Source organism: Hesperophylax consimilis, chromosome 21, assembly GCF_061612785.1.
Source record: "Hesperophylax consimilis isolate HC1 chromosome 21, BYU_Hcon_1.0, whole genome shotgun sequence".
Taxonomy (NCBI): Eukaryota; Metazoa; Arthropoda; class Insecta; order Trichoptera; family Limnephilidae; genus Hesperophylax; species Hesperophylax consimilis.
The window spans coordinates 22015240-22037956 of NC_142856.1; the positions used below are offsets into that span (position 1 = coordinate 22015240).

General features: G+C 32.0%; 1 protein-coding gene across 1 annotated transcript in view; it reads right to left on the minus strand.

The window, feature by feature from the left end:
- The window catches only part of AstA (allatostatin A), a 195201-nt gene extending 175889 nt beyond the window's left edge, over nucleotides 1–19312 (minus strand). The window contains exon 1 of the mRNA XM_089644701.1: nucleotides 19032–19312. Coding sequence (XP_089500827.1) covers nucleotides 19032–19039 — 8 coding nt within the window. The 5' untranslated portion in view covers nucleotides 19040–19312. The remainder of the gene's footprint in view (nucleotides 1–19031) is intronic.
- Between the last annotated feature and the right edge of the window lie 3405 nt (nucleotides 19313–22717).

Here is a 22717-nt window from a genome sequence, read left to right on the forward strand (position 1 = left end):
GAATGCTTCTACTTTATTTAAGTAATCAATTTTGTTTAATATAACGACGGAATTCCCCTTATCCGCTTTAGTAATTGTGAGGTCGCTATTTTTAATTTTGGCTTTAATATCATTTAAAATTTCCGTTTCTTTTATATTGAATTTATTTTTATTTTTACTTGTTGATTTCAAAGTTTTTCTCAAGATATCCGCTGTTATTTGTTTAGGTAAGCCGTTATTTTTTATTTTAGACAGAGAAATTTCTGTGTCGATTGCCAAACATTCAATTTATTTTTTAGTGATATCTGAATTTATTTTATATTTGAAGCCTTTATCTAGTAAATTTATTTCATCTTCTTCAAAAGTTTCACCTGATAGGTTAATAGTTTTTATATAAAACTCCGTATTTGTATTACTTTGATATTCATTGACTTTTACATTTTTATTTTTAGATTCGACAAGTTTTTTAAGTTTATTTTCCTGAGTTTTGAATTTATCAGATATAATTCCGCCGATGTGTTCACGAGTATCGTAATCCAGGGTATCAAATTCCCATGGATGTTTAAATATATATATATATATATATTGTTTAAATATAAACTGTTTTTATAAACCCAATAATAATATTATTGTATATATAAAAAAATAAAAAATAAATAAAATGGAGTTCTACAAATTAAACTTAATAACAATAAATAAATTGAAGGTTGCTGATATAGCTACCCAAGTGATTTTTTACAGACGATTAAAATTAAAACATCGGAAAATAGTGCAAAACCTTTGGTTTAACCAAGAGTGTTTGAAGTTAAACGTGATCCCCAAGTACGTGCATATTTCTACCAAAAGCAAATCCTCGGCAGCCATAAAAACTGTGCATCGAGCGCAGAGGATATGGCTGAAGGAGGAGACTAAGGAATGTTGTCGGAAAAGGGACACAATACTTCACTACATCAAGGTATTGCATTCGGAATTAACTTTTAAACTGCATCCATGGGAATTTGATACCCTGGATTACGATACTCGTGAACACATCGGCGGAATTATATCTGATAAATTCAAAACTCAGGAAAATAAACTTAAAAAACTTGTCGAATCTAAAAATAAAAATGTAAAAGTCAATGAATATCAAAGTAATACAAATACGGAGTTTTATATAAAAACTATTAACCTATCAGGTGAAACTTTTGAAGAAGATGAAATAAATTTACTAGATAAAGGCTTCAAATATAAAATAAATTCAGATATCACTAAAAAACAAATTGAATGTTTGGCAATCGACACAGAAATTTCTCTGTCTAAAATAAAAAAATAACGGCTTACCTAAACAAATAACAGCGGATATCTTGAGAAAAACTTTGAAATCAACAAGTAAAAATAAAAATAAATTCAATATAAAAGAAACGGAAATTTTAAATGATATTAAAGCCAAAATTAAAAATAGCGACCTCACAATTACTAAAGCGGATAAGGGGAATTCCGTCGTTATATTAAACAAAATTGATTACTTAAATAAAGTAGAAGCATTCCTAAAACCAGAAGACTTTGAAATCTTAAAAAAGGACCCAACGGACAAAATATCAGTAAACGTGCGCAACCTAATAAATAATTGCCAATCAATATTCCCAAATAAATACGCTAGAAGAAGTGCAATGGTGATGAATCCAAGGGCTCCTGCATTATACGGACAACCTAAAATTCACAAGGATAATATCCCCATACGTCCCGTTGTTTCTTTTATAAACGCCCCAACGACAATACTCGCCAAAAACTTAACTTTCTTTTCAAACAACATACTAAATTCTCCCCAAAACATAGCGTTAAAAATTCTCTCGAACTTGTAAATAAAATAAAAAACATAAATCTACCGCACAATTGCCAGTTCATATCTTTAGACGTAGTAAGCCTCTTTAGCAATATACCTATTCAAGAATGCCTTAAAATCATTGAAGATATTTTAGACGAATCTAATATAAACCCAGTTACTAAAAAAGACTTATTCGATCTATTTAAAATTTGTGTGGAAACCAACTACTTTGAGTTTAACAATAAATTCTATCAACAAAACGACGGATTACCAATGGGATCGCCCCTCAGTCCACTTCTTGCAGAAATATTCATGGATTACATTGAAAAACAAATTTTAAATTCAATCTTTAGCAAACACATCATTTACTATGTTCGTTATGTTGACGACATTTTGGTCTGTTGAAAAGGCACCAACAGACAATTAGATCTTTTTGTCACATTTGCTAACTCCATCAACCGTAAAATCTGCTTTACGGTTGAAAGAGAGTGTAATAATAAAATTAATTTTTTAGACCTAACAATTGGTAGAGAAAATAATAAACATACATTCGAAATTTTCCGTAAGCCTACGTTTACAGATACGACCATTAATTATAAATCTTTACATCCATGGTCACATAAATTATCTGCCTACCACTCAATGGTACATAGGCTTACTAACATCCCACTCGACAAGAAAGCATACGAGAAGGAAAAAAATACAATCCTAACTATTGCTAAAAATAATGGCTTCAAGGGTAGAGACATCGAAAAAATAATTAATAATAATAAACACAAAAATAACCTTAAATTAATTTACCCAGCGACTAATAATAAGACGAATAATAAATTCGGGTGTTTAGAATTCATCGGACAGACATCTAATAAAATTGCCAAAGTCCTCAAAAAATGTGGCTTAGATATTGCCTTCCGCACAAATAACAGCTTAGGATCATCTCTTAAAAACTCAAAAAGTAAGGTACTCAAATTACAAAATAGTGGCATTTATAAACTCCAGTGTGACGAATGCAACGCTGTTTATGTTGGACAAACGGGTCGGTCCTTTAACACTAGGTTCAAAGAACATATAAGATCTTTTAAAAATAATAATAAAATGCAATCTCAATTTGCCAAACATCTCCTAGATGAAAATCACTCACTTAATGATAATAATAAACCAACTCCGTTACACGTACAAAATAAAGGCCGTAAACTGAATCTTTTAGAGCAGTTAGAAATTAACAAAAATTCTAATAATCCGAAAGCTATTCTAATTAATGAACAAACCAATATAATTCGTTCACCCCTACTAGATATCTTCAAACCTAGTGCAAATACGAGTGCACATTGAAGTACTTAATTATACTATTAAAATAACCCTATGAGTCATCGTTTGGGAATAACTAACATTAAGACATTCAGTCAAATTTAAACATTACACTAATTGGGGAAACTTTACTTGGGTAATAACCATCAATAATTTCTAACATTTTTACACAGAAATCAGTAATTTAAATTAAAATACCTACATAGAAATAATATAAATGTATCGTCTGTAAGTGGGCTACCCACAGTTTGATAATGCCTTTAGAGGGCGAAACAGCTGTCACGCGTAATAATAATTACACAGCAGAACTTGTTTAAATATAAACTGTTTTTATAAACCCAATAATAATATTATTGTATATATAAAAAAATAAAAAATAAATAAAGTAATTCTTGATTGAAGTACTAGTATCTACATATTGAATTGGATATAAGCCGACGTGGCTCAGTGGTCCTGAACGTCTGACTGGACATCAGAAGGCGCGTGTTCAATTCCCGTCAGCGGTATTTATTTTTAATCGGGAGATATTTTCTAATTTGTATTGATATTACAGGCGACTAATTATTGCTTATAATATTTTTTTGTTTTAACTCCGTACAGGAGGTCCAAAAGAAACAAATATTTCCTTCGGGGCCTACATCATTTTTGGGGATGGTGTGTGTAGGGTCTTTTTGAGGAGATGGCGGAGTGAACATGGGTCAATAACAGAATATTATTTTTATTCTATGTTTGAAATGTGTACTCCTTTTTAGGGTTAAACTTGACAAGTAAAGTATACTAACTAAATTGGCTGTATTTAATTTCCCGTGATTTTTCACGAGTCTGCGCTAATCAATATATAACATCTTTCGACTCTTTGGCTCCAGATAAGCCGATGCAATTAATTATGTATTTAAGATATAATTTCGGTATTTAAAAATGTCTTCACCATTTGAAAAGAAAAATAATTTTAATTTGAGCACAACGAACAGTGCACACTCCCACGAAACAATTCTCTCTTATTTATTTATCTATTTTTTTTAAATGTATTTATTATTAATTTATATATTCAGTGGTATAAGTCTTAAGCCTAGTTTATTCACATGCGTACTTACTCGACGGTTTAACTCGACATCGTGTGTCCGCCAAAAGTCAATGCTTGAGTCATACGTTTAAAACGCACGTAAAACCTGAGATTTACGTTTAGTAACTTGTACTCGTGCATTCAAGGTTTCATCTAAAAACAGCAAGCGATTCCAAAAAATATATCTAACGTAATCTATCTCGTGTATTATGGTTTATTCGTAGATTAGGAACCCATGTCTAGATAAGTTTAAAAATCCATCGATTATGCAAAACATTCACGTAAACGATGTAAAAAGATATATTTGGGTGATTGTGCGTGTGGTTGATCTTTTTTAAAGTGCCTTTTACAAAAGCTAGTTCCCTATCACAAAACATCCAGAAAAAGGAAAGGGAAATTATTTTGTTTTATAATATTGATGAAATGCTTTTTTATTTTTACATTAGGTACATGTCAGGTTAGGTTAGGTTAGGTTAACCCCATACAGGAGGCTATGATGAAAATAATTAACCTCATGGTCTATGTCATCTATGAGGATGCTGATTGGAAGACCTTTTTAGGAAAGGAAGTTCTGGGAAGGAAAACCGTCAAAGGGTGGGTAGGATATCTGGGGGTCATTGAGTCCAGGAGATCTCGAACAGTGAATGCAGAATATTAATCAAATTAAAACTTTTGGAGTCTAGCCCATAAATTACGCATTTATTTTGTAACTGTTAATTATTGTATTAATAAATAAAATCAATATTTATTTCATTAATTACCGAATACATAGTTAAATCTATAATCTCGAAAAAATTGAAAAATCTATTGTTTTTAATCATGTTATCCAAAATAATCAAAAGTTAATGTGCAAATTTCTGTGAAAAACGCAGTGAATATTCAATGTGAAGCCAACCAATCTGATCAGAAAATTGATTAATTTTTCGAAATTCCGACAAATTTTATTAAAAACATTCTTAACTTAAGGCGATGCACTACGTAATTTAAAATCAAGTGTTTTTGGTTTAAAAGTTTGGTCGCCTAGAAATGTTTCAGATGCTTTAATTAAATACTGCGAGTAGAATACGTATTGGCCTTTGAAATAATGGAGTATTTTTTAGATAAGTCTTTTTATAAGCCCAGAAAAAAATAATGCAAAGGCCTATAAAAACTGCTTTAAAGTTCAAAATCTCCTACTTACGAACCCATTTTCGGTTATGGTTTTATTGTTTAATGTGACAAATTAAATTATTCATAAAATGTTCTAAAAACATTGAAATATTTGTGCCTGAAAATCCACAACATAAAATAAAAGGCACTTTTTGGCCTTGTTTTTTTCTTGCATAAATCAAAACAGGCGGATGGTGTTAAGCGGGAATTTAAGCCTTATCGCCATCTACGTAAGGTGTTTTATTGATGCTCGATTCAAAATATTACACGACGTAGTCCATCGCCTTAACTAAATTAATAAAAAAAACATAAATACACATTCTTGTTTCATCTATCAATTGAAAATATATAATTTAACTGTATATTGGGTAGTATATAGTCTATTAAAGTTTTAGCTGTATAAATCACATAAAGCGGTACGGTCAGTTATACGGTATGAAATAGCATCATCTTCATGTAAATTTCTAATGAAATATTCATGCTGCAAGTGAAGCGTAAAGTTCCATCGAAATACAAAAAAGTTCCCCAAAATTGATTGCACCCTTTAAAATCTGCATAGCGCTTACCGTCAATATAAAGTATTTTTTATGTTTATTTTTGTATTCTATGTTTTCTTAATGAATGTACCATACTTTGCTTAAAATCAGCACTTTTCTTCTAATTTCATGTTTTATTTTGTAAATTGGAAGAAAATTAGTTTTAAAATTTAATAGCTAGAATGTATTTCAAATGTGGAGACAAGAATGCAAGGCTGTTATAAGCGTAATGAATAAGATTAAGAAAGGGATGCTTAGATAGTTTGGGCATGTAGAGCGAATGAACGAAGAAAGGAGTGCAAGGAGAATATGTCTCGAATGTAAATGGTAGAATAATTCTGGGACGCCAAAAACAAGGTGTATGAAAATGGCAGAGAAAGAATGAAAGTAGATTGAATGCTGTTGAAATGAGATCCCTGAGACGTATGTGTGGTAAAACCATGTATGATCGTGTGAGAAATGTGGAGATCTGCAAAGAGTGCAAAGGCTGATGTCAGCGTAATAAGTAAGATTAAGAAAGAGACGCTTAGATGGTTTGGGCATGTAGAGCAAATGCACGAAGAAAGGAGTGTAAGGAGGATATATGATGAAATTGCTAATGGTGGCAGAAGTCGGGGGCGCTCGAGAAGACCTGGCACGATCAAGTGAATCAGATACTCGAGTCGTGCCATGTCAAGAGTCAGAATAATAGAAGAGTATGTATGAGACAAGGAGTATGAATGAGGCAAGGAGTGTGTGCCAATACCGAGTTGTTTAGCAGCCCGTCCTCTCTGCCTACCCCTGCGGGGAAATGGCGTGATGGTTAGTTAGATAGTTAAGAGCAAGAAAATCAAAAAGGAGAGACCACTTCTCATTTTTCATTGGATAATATTATTTTGATAATGTTTTCCAAATGCTGGCAAAATGCCAATCATGTAGGATGAATTAGTTGTTGTCGTCGAGATTTGGTTTTCCTGGTAGCCCGTCCATTTTCAGTGATAAAGATTTTCAGTAGGTACCAGGGCAGCAGAAAACCAGTAAGGTAAAGCGGTGAGCTTCTTGTAATTCCGTGTGGTAATATCAAAGGTGGGTTTAGGGGAAAACACCCCGCAACTGATGACATGTTGGCCTGACGCTTGCGGTATTTGCTCTTGAACAGGCGGTCAACCATTTCCTAATACCCTGTAACCTTTCCATATTATCCGCCTTAATGCGTATATGTGCCGTATGGTTCCATGATAACTCAACACAGTGATAATTCAAAACACGATAAAAAGTGATATAAAGTCATTAGAAACGATGTTTTTTTTTCAACCTAACCTAATCTAACCTAATTAACCCAGTTAATAAAGTTTTTGTTTCATCACTTTCCATGACTTTATACAACTTTTTAAAGATGTGATGATTTATTCGGTTACCGTGCCGTATAACCATACTGTGCTTTCGCACGGAGGGCAAAGAAATTCATTTAGCTTTAAAGGAAACGTAAAATGGCCGAAAAGGAAGCTCGTAATTATCACTTTTTAATTATATTGGGTCTGACAATCTTCACGGAAAAGGGGTAAGGACCAAATTATAACGCTTTTTATATGTTTAGTGACAGGAAAGCGTCGTTTTATCAATCCACCACTCAACATATGCAGGTTCAACAAAAAAAAAACTAGTGCGTTTTGGAAGAGTTGGTACTTCCCGTGTGGTGGGGGTAGAAACCTGGGAGATGTCTCTTTGTGTTGGGAGGGTCGTGCCATTTTCAGTCTTTACCATGGTTTGGTCCGGATAACACAGGGCTTCGCCGTTCGCACGTTTTTTGAAATAGGTCGTTCTTTTGTCGATTCAGTTTGCGACTTCTTCTTGTAAGGCTTCCTTTAGAAAATTTTTTTTAAACATTAGCCTCATCCCTTGGAAGAACTAAAGGATCAAATTCGATCGAGATGTGCCAAAATGCTGCCGAAAAATTCAGAAATCTCCTACATCAATGTATCGCTGCTGGGGGCAACATCTTTCAGATGTCATCTTTAAGACTTGATGCATGATGTACCAAATAAAATAAAACAAATCCGAGTTCTGTAAGTTACGCAATTTTTTTTAATAGCTCTTTAAAACCGTTTGTTTTGCCGCACCCTGTATGTCTGGAAACTCTGTGAGATTCAAATCACATAGGAAAAAAGTTCTTAGGTTTTTTTTGGCAACTAAATGACTAAAATAAAATTTGAAGCTTTGAAGAATTGAGTTCCAGAAATTAAACTTGATAACAATAAATACAAAATCTTATTTTATGATTTACAAATTGTTCCACGAGAAAATGTTTCACATTTTTCCTAGAGCAAGTTATTTAAAAAAATATATAATCAAAAGGCGACCAAGCAAGTTTCATATATTTTTTGTGTTAATATTTTGAAGGATTGTATAAATTAAATAAAATGTTATTGGTACATATAACATAAGAAAAATCCTAATTCGATGGTACTGAGATTTATTACTGATATCATCCAATTTCAGGAAAATTATGGTGCGCGCGTGCCTACATGAGTGCCACATGAGTTAACATACTGCATTGTCATCGACAAAGAGCATATCTGTCAAGTTTCAGCTTGATTGCATGACAGGAAATGGCTTAATTTCAACTTACTAGATTCCATTTCATTCTTTAATTTTCAATCAAGAAATCATGAAATAATTTTTACATTGTAAAAAAAGCATTAGCAGAGAAAACACAAAATTTACTTGTGCCGTGGAAAATTGCAATTCGTTTTAGAATTTCATTGAATTTTTGTAATATTTTTTTTTTACTTATTTATTTGGGACCGAACCGGTTTTACTCTGTTGCGGTTTTACCCCTTTGTTGGTATGTTCGGGGGAAAAAGTTCCAAATAAATAAATCGAAACTTTTACCTTTCAAGGATATAAAGTATTTTCATCACAAGGGCAAACAGTGTAAACACGACTTGACCTTTTGAGAACGTCCTTTAAACATTTTTCCTAATCGCAAAAACGTGGTTAGTTTGCTTTACTTTTGGGTTTAGGTCACCTTTCATTATTTACAAGCCACATGAACAATTGAAATACTAGCGAAAATAAATTTTGGAAATGCAGAGGCAGTAAAATTTCAAAAAATGATTGTGATTTTCCAAACTATCGTCACTTTTGATAACCATCAAATAGACGATCAGAGCCATTTTGCATTGAATCAAATAGACGATCATCGCCATTTTGCTTTGAATCAAATAGAAGATCAGCTCCATTTTGCTTTGAATCCAATTGTGATCAGCTGCCAAGCTCAAAACAGTTTGATAAGAACAAAAATATTGCTGATTTTGATTAAAAGCTGAAACGAGCCGATAAGTAGCATTTAGCAGGATCCTTAAAATACTCAAATAAAATGGAATCGTCGATTTCGTGGTTAATGTGATCAATGAATAAGTTTCATAGTTTTATATATGTTTTTTTATTTTGATACGTTCTGTATTTTGTTTTAAATTATTTTTTATTGTACTTTAAAGTATTATCCTGTTTAACTACAATTAAGCAGTTTTTCAATAGAATTGAAATGTTATTAAAATTTTGATTTATTTCTAGCAACTAGGTAGGTACTTTACATAAACGGTCGGTGTTGAGGAAAACGAGTTGTATAAAAAAGTGTGTAAAGAAGATAAAACAAGTTTATTTACTTGTGAGGGTCAAGACGAGCTTTAAAAAATTCAATGACGCCGGTGCTCAACCCTTTTTTGTGAAACATAAGAATTGCTGCTTTAGAATTGAGATATTAGTTGAGACAACCAATTTTTTTTATTGTAAGGTGTTAAAAACGCTACATTTTCAAATGCCGTTGGAATTTTAAGACCAAAAACTGTTCGATCTTTTTTTTTAAATAATTTATTTCAATAGATTATAGATAAAGGCGTGGGTGTTTCGATTACCTCTTGAATCCTATATATAACATACAGGTATCCGAATGATAAATAATTTGTTAAATAGTAGTCTGTAACCTAATAGCGTAGCCACCTACTAAAGTCGTTAAATTCCCGCTAATGACGGTCTGCGATCGTGTCGACAGAGACTTAGGAATAATACTAATTCCCCTAGTACAGAAATACATTAATTCTTTGTTTTGGATTTTGATGGTTTTATCATTTATCGGACCGAGAATTCATTTCAAATACAGAAAAAACATTTTGTAAAACCGTTAGTTGTTGTTAATGACAGGATATATTTCCTAGGATGTCTAGGGTGAACGAAGTATGCATGAAGAATGAGTTAATGATGAATAAGTAAGTCTAAAGTAATGGTGTTTGAAAGAGAGAGTTCGAAAACAGTGTGCAATATAGTTGAGAATGAGGAATATTTGGAGCAAGTGGATGAGTATGTGTATATAGAAAGTATATTTACGAGAGATGGGAAGGCTGACAGAGATATTATAAGGAGGGTAAATGCAGGTAACTCCAGTAATGGAGGACTGAACGCAGTTGGCGCTAACAAAATGATTTTCAAAGAAGCGAAGTTAGCAGTCCACAGTGGAGTGCTGGTACCTACCCTGATGTACAAAAGTGAGGCATGTAACTGGCAGATAAAGGATTAAAGTAGACTGAATGTTGTATAAATGAGATCCCTTAGGCGTATGTGTGGTGAAACCATGTATGATCGTGTGAGAAATGTCGAGATCCGCAAAGAGTGCAAGGCTGATGTAAGCGTAATAAGTAAGATCAAGAAAGGGATGCTTAGGTGGTTTGGGCATATAGAGCGAATGAGCAAAGAAAGGAGGATATATGATGCAATTGTAGCAGAAGTCGGAGACGCCCGAGGAAGACATGGAACGATCAAGTCAATCAGATACTTGAGTTGGGCCATGTCAAGAGTCAGAATAATAGAAAAGTATGTATGACACGATGTATGAATGTGAATGAGGCAAGAAGTGTGTGCCAAGACCGAGTTGTTTGGCGGTCCGTCCTCTCTGCCTACCCCTGCAGAGAAACGGCGTGATGGTTAGTTAGTTAGTTAGTTATTTCCACTCAAAGCTTGGAAATCTTCCAAAAGACATTTGAAATTGGTTTCGGAAAAATTTGTGAACGCAGATCATTTGTATTCCGATTCACTTAAAATTTTTGACAAAATAAATTTAAGTAGCAAACAGCAATTTTTCTTTACACGGAGAAAAATGTAGTCCTGATTTGTTTAAAAATATTGGTAATCCGTTCATGTAAATTTAAAGTAAAGGTAAAGCGTTAATGTACTTCCTCAATACGGACATGGGTATAGTGTGGTAGTCGAAAAGCATGTAATAAACTGTATTCAAATATATATTATGAATAAAGAAAAAAAAATCATAATAATATCGGAACAAGTGTTCATCCACACGCGTTTGTTTTAATAATACATCATGACAAAATGTAAAAATGTTTATTTGAATGGTCGTTTGGACATGGTGACAAAGCATTGGTATTTTACTTAAAATTTATCAGGATGCCTATTAATTCATTTTTTAATGGCCTACAGTCCCATTTTTATGAGAAATGCTAAAAAGACATGTATAGCGCCCTTGATGTGATTTTGCACAAAAATGGCGCTATACAAATCATAAAAATAATTATTTTAATGAGAAATTCTTAATAAATTAGCAATATTTTTTATCCGGGTGTTTTCTCCGTGTATTTTTTAATACTTTCCCGGCGGAGTCATCCCATTACACCACTAATATTTGTTACATTATTCGTGCGAATCGAGCTGTGTATGTGAATTAAATATCTTTATCCAATTAGCCAAATACTTACAAACCTTCACCGTTACCTTTACCTCAAAAGCATCTCCTTCTCCTCTCTACTTCCTTCCAATTGAAAATGGTATTACTATTAAATATGATTTAAGATTTTCACGACCAAAAGTATTTTTTTTATTTGTTTTTGGGGTGTTATGCCGTGTTGCGCTAACTCCTTCTTTAGCCAACGTTTCGGACAGCATTGCAGTGTCCATCATCAGTGTCCATCTATACATCTGCCCTGATGATGGAAACTGCAATGCTGTCCGAAACGTTGGCTAAAGAAGGAGTTAGCGCAACACGGCATAACACCCCAAAAACAAATAACAAAAAAGGTATTACTATTGTCCAACACACACACGACGTTGTTGTAACACACGAGTAAAAAATATTATTTAGGTCGAGATTTCTTATGTCTTTGTTAAAAAAAATTATAGCTATATCCTGCATTTACCAGTAAGTTAGTAGATATGTACAGAATTTACCAGTAAAATAGTAGATTTGTACTGCATTTATCAGTATATTAGTAGATATGTATTGCATTTACCATAAAAATTAGTAGATATGTACGGCATTTACCGTTAAATTTTATTTATTTTGCCACGAAACTTCACAACATCCTTCCCCGTGACATGAAGCGAATATAAAATTTGAATAGTTACAAATAAAGAATAACAATCTGGCTGAAAGAGATTAATGAAAAAACTAACATAAAAAACCACATAGAAAACTAATAAAACAGAAATGAATAACTTTAGTCCGCCTCAGCACAGGTCACCCTCGTGAGGAGGACTAAGAAATATTATTTACCATACATGTATTTACTATCCTATTTTGTATACACAATGTTTTAATAGTGGCTATAATAAAAAAAAATAAAAAAGGTATACACTTCATCTACCATTAAATTAGTAGATATGTACTGCTTTTACCATTAAATTATTAGATATGTACTGCATTTACCAATAAATTACTTGGCGATTAAGAATCACTTTAAATATGCTGTAATATTATATTTACAAGTAAAATCTTTGTAATACGAAAGATGGATTTGATATTAGTCTAAGCTATTATTTAGGCTTTTGTTTTATGCTTTAGTATAATTGTTGTTTGATTTATGTTGTGTAATCTTTGCGACAATTTCCATTTTGAAAACTGCCTCTCGGAAAAAGGTTCAGATACTCTGTTTTACCAATTTAGCAGGTTTCAAGCATATATGCTGTTATAGCCGTTTTCACCCTTATCTCTATTTGCCTTGCAAAAATATCTGGACAGGGATTTCCACAAAGATATTTTGTTTTCAGAAATTCTCGGTAATTACACCATCCAATAGTTGAACAAATACATGACTTTTTTTTGTAACTATTTTTTGGAGCAAGCACCGTTTGGCTTATATATGTACACCAGGAACTTTAGTAGTTATGTTTCAGATATTCCAAGACAGGCCTCTAAATACCCATCACTCTTTGATCGCACTGTAAAAGGAAACGCTATAGGTAAAAATAAAACATTCGACATCCGTCATCACCTTTTGGCTAGGTTAGTTCTAATTTATATTTAGGCAAATTATTTTTTGTGATAATTCCGTACGAGAAAAGAATTATTAAATAGACGAAGAAATTTCGTTCAGAAAATGAGCCCACTTATAATATACTCAAATGTAATATTTATAAAGTTTACAAAAATAGGTAGTTAAATCAGATGAAAGAGACAGCATTGATCGCGGAGAAAGAGATCTCAAAAACATTATTTTACATTTACATATAAGCAAACCATAGACAAAATGGAGAAATAATTAACTAAAAATTCTGCCTCAATACAGGTTCGCCTAGTGAGGCAGGTTATGCACAACCTAAAATATAGTATATTATGCCATTTCTATATAACACTATTACATTAAAATCAACTTTTTTCTTATATTATAAACTGCAGTATTATTGTAACATTATTCTTTCAACAATTTCATTGTTTCTAACTGACATATAATTATACAACTTACTAAAAATATATTATATATTCTGTAATTTTTTGATGAAATACTCGAATGAGGAAAATGAGAAGGGTCTGAAAAATTGTATGTTGTTCCATCTGTTATTTTTAGATTTAATTAATAATGAATATAATGAAATATAATTGCCTACTACCTACTGATAAGTGTTTCATGTTATGCGAGGTGTAATACATATTTTACTTAAGCCCTGTATACGCAGATACGAACTCACTACTTGATTATTTAAATCATAACTGTCCTTATAAATAAACAAAATGATTGATGGCGAAGGAAAACATCCAGATTGACATTAATCCGTGAAAATGAAAAATTGCCTTAATTTATTTTCATTGGTGACACAAGAGCTTATGGACATATTTTACTTTCACTTTATTTTCATTTTTGGTTTGACAGAATATAAAGATGTTACGAAATGCCCGCGCGTCGGTATCAAAATGACAGAGAGGGAGTTTTATTAGAACAATTTTATTTGACAAAAATGATCCACGTAAAAACTAACGTAGGTAAAGATTTTGCGTTTTAAAACCAATTAAACTCTATCAGAGCAGTTTGCTGCAGTCAAAGACATATAAGATTTTTTATTCCAGAAAAAGAATGTTACCTAAATTACATTACTAATTACTACATTACACACTTTGATTACCAAAATAAGTACATAAATATATACGCAGTTGGCGCTAACAAAAAATTGTCCAAAGAAGCGAAGTTAGCAGTCCACAACGGAGTGCTGGTACCTTCCTTGATGTATGGAAGTGAGGCATGGAACTGGCAAAGAAATAATGAAAGTAGATTAAATGCTGATGATGTGATCTCTATGATCCCTGAGGGGTATGTGTGGTAAAACCATGTTTGATCGTGTTAGGAATGTGAAGATCCGCAAAGAGCGCAAGGCTGATGTAAGCGTAATAAGTAAGATTAAGAAAGGGACGCTTTGAGCGAAGATAGGAGTGTAAGGAGGATATATGATGCAAATGCGAATGGTAGCAGAAGTCAAGGACCCCCGAGGAAGACATGGCACGATCAAGTGAATCAGATACTCGAGTCGGGCCATGTCAAGAGTCAGAATAATAGAAGAGTATGTATGAGACGATGTATGAATGTGAATGAGGCAAGAAATGTGTGCCAAGACCGAGTTGTTTGGCGGTCCGTCATCTCTGCCTACCCTTGCGGGGAAACGCAGATACGGGGATGCGTGATGGTTTGTTAGTTAGTTAGTTAGTTAGCCCTCATCGTAGCCAATGGATTGCTTGCCATATCGTGCACGTATGGTGCGTTTTAATAAATTCTGCGTTTTTGTGTATACGAGTTTATTCATTAATTTTATAGTTGGAGACAAATATTAAATTTACATCAAATTTCTTGATAGATGTTCTGGAATTGAAGATATATTGCTGGCTAAAAGCCTTGTTTTGTATTACTTGTGATTATTTATAAAATATGTTTCGTTCGCGTTTCCCAGATTGGTAGTTTTTAGAAGTAGTATATCAGAAGTGATTCCACTACGCTGTAATATAATCATTGGAGACAATATTCACTAACCTCAAACGAAAGATGTGAAATAAAACCACTCGCGTGATTTTCGGTATATTATGCCGAGTTTGCAAAACGTCTCTAGTGATCGCACGCCATAATATGCTATTTTGTACCTCGCAGAATTCTCGCATTTATGATTTTTTTGTGTATTTTTAAGAAATCCTAAAAATATAGGATGAACAGTAAAATATAGGTGAATTTATTGGCTATATAGCAAAATAATCAGTTTATATTTCTCTGTATTCAAATTCAGAGGTATGATTTTTTTAATGAGGGCGAGAATGAGGTTTCCAACTCTAACGTCATCAATCAACTCGTATTCTAGTTATTGACGCATTCAGTCCCATAAAGGAATTGAACCCAGTACCTCTTCGTTGCCAGGGGAGAGCTCTGATCACTGAGCAAATTCGACCATATCAACTTACGTCATTTTAAGTTTATTGTATTTCGCCAGAGAGCTACCAACATTTTCTTTGGTTGCAAGATTCTACCCGAAGTCAATGCAATCCAAAGAGTGTCTTGTATAAATAAATACATTTTTATTTAACATTTAAAAAGGATATATAGGTTTTACTAAATAAGTTACTCTACTATAAAAAAAACATAATATAATCGTTATTTTAAATGATTTGCTAACAGATGTGAGGCTGTAAGATAATTAGGTCTGCTAAATATTAAAAAAAATCCTACTAAAAGGCTGCCAATCTGTTAGCGTCAGTTTTGCTCTACGTAAGATTTATTTTCGAGGAGACTGCATCTCACTCAGAGATCGGAGAAAAAATTAATAAAATTTTAAACTATAAAATCCTTATAAACAAGGTAGGAATCAATTACAATTTCACGGCCAAAAGTATTGATTTTGAAGTATTGAGCAGTATTGCGTTTCCTCTTCCTTCAGACAATATTGGATAGACTTGCTTGGTCTATTTGCATCTGCCCCGATGATGGGCATTGCGTAGCTGTCTGCAGTAAAGGGATAAAGATGCGCAACACGGTTTATTAGCCCAAAAATCAATCACCATACACACGATGTAATTTTAAAATACTTTTATTTCTATGAAAAAAAATCAATGTGGGAATATATCACACTGAAGCCAATATAATAAAATATCAGCAGTCTGTGTATATTCTTATTTAACCACCGGGATTATATATTACTTTATTTGTCACAAAACAACATGACATGACATCAAAAATATTCATCATTTTCAAAATCTCCCTTTCCAGTACGGACTTATAATTTGACAGATTTAGGAAGAGAGAATGCCAAACTTTATCTTCGCATTGAAAACTTTACTACGTACGCTCTCGTATTATTTGAGATAATTCTATAGAATAGAAAACCTCCCTGTGTCAATTTGTCAATTATTAAAAATATTTTTATTAAAAAAGAAAAAAATGAATTAAAAATAAAATTTATATAATACTTTTGTCTAATTAAATGCGTTTCTTTGTTTAGTATATAGTGGTAAATGAAATTACAAGATAAAACTTTCGGCAGGCGATTTTAAACTTTTGCCATATTTACGTCAAAAAAATAATATTTCAATTGCACATGTCTGTTTGTAATATTAAATGCTAAAAATTTATTTGCGTTCAAAAACAGTCATTTATTATAAGATAAATACAAAAATAGCGAATATAATTGAAATTGAATGACAAGCGGGAATATATCTAAATAAATCAATAATCTGACTGATGTTTATAACTAACATGAAACCATATTGTCTATTAACCACGGTGGTTTTATGTAGGTAATTATTAATAATTATCACATTCAATTGAAAATGTAGAATAATTATTTCCGAGACAATGAGCTAACCCAGGCTATCGCGCGGAAAAGGAGAGATTCGACCTGCTATGTACCAAGAAGCAGGCTCTAGGCGAGGTACTGTATTTTACACCCCTAACAACCTATTCAAATGTGCATTAGACAGATTACCATTTAAATTCTTGGAAAGACTAGCAAACAAAGTCACCACATAAACTTCAGACAGGTCATTTGAACAGCTTTTAAATACCCGAACGTTTTTCTCCGTTAATATTGGAAGAAACTTTCATGTAGATTTACTTGTATGTAATAATAATAATACTGTTTTAATGCTTTGCTTACGTAACTGGCACAGCACTCTTTATAATAATAAATATATTCTTATAGTGGAATACAGATTGAGTAAATCCTCAAAATTTAACCAATGAAAACGATATCTCAGATGAAAGACACGAAACAAAAAAAGATTCAGTCATATCTAAGAATTGAACATAGAACCTCTTCCTTGCCAGAACATTCTTCCCACTGAGATAATTCAACCATATCAACTTACATAATTATTAACTGTATCATACTTCGACTGAGAGCTACCAACATAGGAACATGAAGATAATGAAAAAAATGGTTTGAAACATTTAGATTATATTGATTAAATAGCGCCACAAATTGAATTTGGGATTATTGAAGAAAAAATATAATATAATCATTGAAGACGACATTCTCAAACGAAAGATGTGAAACAGACAAGACAGAAAAACATTCAGAAAACCAAAAACATGTTTTCTTTAAACGTTTTTCCTGACGAAGAAACCATTGATTTTGAAACATGTAGATTCTTTTGATTAAATACTTGTGTACGCAAGTTATTTATTCCATTAAAAATAATATATTCGCCATTATGATAGGTAAATTAAAAGAATATATTCGTCATAACAATATTTAAGTTAAAATAATATATTCATTATGGTCCACTCGTAGTGAATTTTTTTACAAATTTCAAGACTTTGTTTAATTTATATTTAAGTTAAAATAATATATTCATTATGGTCCACTCGTAGTGAATTTTTTTACAAATTTCAAGACTTTGTTTAATTTATCTTGGTCTTTTTTTTCGTGCGCAAAAATGCAGACTTCTCGCTTATGTGTGGAACTTGACACTTAGACACTTTTCTTGAAAAACTTTTCAGATGCTAAGGGAAACTCCGGAAAACTGGAAAAAGTTTGGTTTGCGGTTCTAAATACTTACACAGAATTTGCTCGTTCAGTAATATAAATCCAAAAGAAAAACGCTGACAATTATTTTTGACAGGTAAGAATTTGAAATGTTTGCGAAGTTTTTTCTTCTTTAAAACGAAAGCGTTGATTATTAAGTATTAGCGTTTTCATAAATAATTTAAATGAGTGATTATAATCTTATAACATGTTTCAGATTTGTAAATTTCACTACGCATTTTGCTTCTCAAATGCCGTTGTCCACCACGTAGGGAAAAAAACTGCATTCATAATACCGTACCGCGACAAATCCTCAAAACATTCGCAAAAACCTATTTGGTTTTCGGTAATCAACCTTACGTAATGAATCCAGCACATTACCGTTGAAATTTACGAAGGATATATTTTATATGTTAAATTATAATTATGCATGAAAAATAAAGACACCAAAATGGTCTTGTGAAATAAATTGCTTTCTTAACTATGAAAAATTGAATAGGTAGTTGTGGAGTTGAAAAATTGGATTTTAAAAACTGTAAACCTGTTTTTTTTGGAACCGACGTCGCATTTTTTTTTTGCTGTTATTACTTTTTGTAATAACCCACTAAAATCAACGTTCAAATAAATAAATTAAAACGCAAAGGGTTTCTTTATTTTAGACAAATTAATATGATATCATATTTTGACACCAATATTTGTGTTTCGCCATGATTGAATCAGGAAAAACAAGTCGTTCCATGGTAAACTATTAATTATAAGCGTGTAACAATCTTATTTATTAAATATTTTTTATTTATAATGTCACATCACAAAGTGTTGGTTTACTAAATCCTCATTAGTCCTTAAAATAGGTATCACAGTTTAAGAAATGTGTTTGATTAGTTGTATAGAATTTTCAAAAATCAAGGGTGCGTTAAATAATTAGGCTTCGACTTACCTGAGCATGTTGAAGGGCTGCCTTTCCGAGTTGATTAACGGCGAAACCGGTTCTTCTGCTTCAGCTCAGTCGAGTTTCATAACAATCCAAACTTACAAAAACTTTAACGACCGACACGGAAAAGAAACAGCTCAAAAAAAAGTTTTTAAAAATTGTGAAAAATGCGATGAACAACGTATAGCAAAAATAATCTTTAAAAATATATTTTAAAAAGTTTTTTTTTTTAATTAGTTCGTTAGTGTCCGGTGCAATCGCTAGGGGGTGCTTGTTATGGCGTCCTTCACGGGCGGCGGCTGGAGTGGTTTTGGGTTGCGGCCGCCAGCGCCCGCCCTTATAAGGCGGCAACAGGCCGTGACGTCACGGGCAGGGCGGCGGCGGGGGCGGCAGCAAGGGCGGGGGCGGGAGACACTTGTTGGTGGTAGCGGCAGCGATGGCTACTCAGAAGGGATGCAACTTGACTTGTTCAAAGTAGACTGCACTACACGAAGGGAGTTATAGGGGTGACTTATTGCCACAGCTAGACGACTCCACGTATGTGCTGATGTTAAATTGTTGCAATTAAAATTGAGTGAAATATTGAACTGACAGTTGTGATTTACGATTATACAAAAATATCTTCGAACGGTAACATAAATTGTAAAATTGAATCAGGTAAAGTTTTTCATTGCAAAGTGCTTGGATTTAATTTTTAAAAGTAGCCGGAATCGTGTTAATACAATAATGTTATTGTTTTTGCATTTTGCAATAATCATAAATTCATTAAGGAATTGCTACCAATCAGTATTTTTTACTAGCAATATTTAAAATCATACTGTTTCTACAATTGAAAGAGAAAATTGTTGCTTTTTTTTGTTTTTTGTTTTTTTTTTTTTTTTTTTTTTTTTTGTTTTTTTTATGTGACACCTCACAAGAGTGTCCCTGCCTGTGCAGTGCACAGACAGGGGAGCTATGTCACCACCCGGTTGGGCGGCGTTGTGAGGCGGAGTAAGGTAGGGGCTTGTTTGTAGTTGCTTGCGTTCATGCTATGATGGATGACTTAACTAGTACAGGATTGAACCCGGGCTTGAATGACTCGTTTACAAACAGGTCAAAAATCTTTATTCTTCCGAAATTATCATCCAGTATCACACTAATAAAACGAAATAAAGTACAAAAAATTGATAAGGCAGGAAATATCTCTTTTTTGATTGATCACAAAATACAATGCTAACATTTTTGCAGTCTAGTGATTCAGCACTTTGTTCCAATAAAGCTATAAATTTGTTCCTATAAGCTATTACTTTGTTTGTATAAGCCATTACTTTGATAGTATAAGCCATCACTTTGTTCCTATAAACTATTAATTGGTTTGTACAAGCCATTACTTTGTTCCTGTAAGTCATTGCTTTATTCCTATAATACAAATATTTGGCTAATGTATGTAGCACCCCTTTCGTGAAAAATCATCTCAAGGGCGCTGTACAAATATATATTAAATAATAAATATATCTAGCTTACTACTTGGATTCATAAGGTATTATTTTGTTTTTTCCAATAAGCGATTACTTTGTTCCTACAAGCTATTAATTTGTTCCGATAAGCTATTACTTTGTTCATATAAGCTATTACCTATAAATTATCGGTCAACTAGATAAGATTTTACCCACTCTAAAAATAAGATAAAAACCGATACGAAATCACTAATTTCAAAATGAGTAATTTGCAATCTACAAAATTAAAACACCAATCCTCATATAAATTATTTTTTTCGGTTAATTTATCTTTCCTGCCGGAGAAAATTGAGTATTTCTGATTTATTAAAATCCTGTTAAAACATGATGGCAGGCCATTTCTTAATAAACTGAGTTGAGCTGCGTCCACCCTAATAAATATAATGATGAAATGCGAAAATGTAAGAATTTTTGTGACTACGTGTTCCGACATACCCATAAAAATGCGTGTTTTATCGACAGTTTGTTAGGAAACCTGTCAATTCATTCGTTGAAGAGCTGCATTCCCCTTATTGACAGAGATACGAATAATTTGACAAGATAAATTTAATAAATTATAAATATTTGATATCACTAAGTTTTCTCCTTTTTTTTTGTAATCTGAAATTTGGTTGTTTTTGTTTACATAAATGATTTAGCCATTTTTTATGCGAAAGATCTTTAAATAATTAAAAAAGCAGCTAAAGCTTTTACAAAATTTTAAATCCATATTAATATTTATTAAATCTATATTAATAACATTTTAAAAATATGGAACACAAGATGGCCTCCTTGGTTGAGTGGTTATGATCCTTTGCAACGAATATGGAAGTCGCTTGTTCAAATCCCAAAGTAAATTATATTTCTTCAATAATTGCAGTTTAATTTAATTTAAATAAATAATTTAATTAAAACAAAATAAAATAAATTTAATTTTAATAAAACAAATTTAATTTTAACAAAATAAAATAAATTTAATTTTAATAAAGAAAATTTAATTTTAATAAAGAAAATTTAATTTTAATAAAACAGAATAAATTTGATTTAAATAACATAAAATAAATTTTATTTAAAATAAATAAATTTTATTTAAATAAAATATTAGTAACTTTATTTTACTTAAAATAAATAAATTTTATTTAAATAAAATATTAATAACTTTATTTTACTCAAATTAAATAAATTTTATTTAAATAAAATATTAATAAATTTATTTTGATTGAATTAAATAAATATTATTTAAATAAAATATTTATAAATTTATTTTAATTAAATTTTAATTTAATAAAATAACTTAATTATTTAAATGAAAGGAATTTCATTTAAATGAAATTAATTTTATTTAAAAAGCCAAATTTTTTTTTCTTTTAAATTAAATAAATGTAGTGGCACATCGCATGCGAATCAATTTTGTAAACTGTAATCAAGATGCGGGTTAATATTTAGTTATAGTTGGACTTGACTTACCCGTGGTTCTTTGGAACACGTCTTGTTAGGTTATATACGAGTATGTACACTTTCCAGATTCTTTTAGTACACTCGATATTAATACACTCCGAGTATCAGTTAAAGATGGATACCGTGCAGTGCTTGTCTCAATAGAGAGCATAAATAAATAACTCACGCAGAGTGGCAAGGTAATGATAAATTGTCACTGAGGTAAGCACTCCACAGTTTTAGAGTATTGTTCTCGGAACAGGATAGGTAATTGGGTAAGAGACTGAGGTGTGAGAATGCAGGTACAAAGGTAAAAATGCATTAGAAGTATGCATAATTGCGTGAACAATAAATTTATTCTGCATTCACCAATATTTAATAAAAAAGGGTCGACATGTTTCAAAACCAATGGTTTCTTCATCGGGATAAACGTTCAATGAATATTAAGAAATGTCTTGTTTACCTCTTCTTAAATTTGTTTAATGTAATTATACGTTTATCCCGACAAAGTAACCAATGTTTTTGAAACACGTTGATCCTATTTGATTAAATAGTTGTGTACAGTTATTTATTTCACAATTCAATTATGTTCTTTTTTTTAGTGTGAAACCGCATAAGAGTTCCAACTGTTTTCAACCGTCTGGAGCCAGTGAGACTATGGCATCCCTAATAGGGGTAAGGTGGCTGAGAAGAGGAAGTTAGGGAAGTACTTGGCTATGCAGATTTGATCGCCAAACACAGCTAAAGCTATTTCAAGCAACGTTTCAATTCGGAATGTTG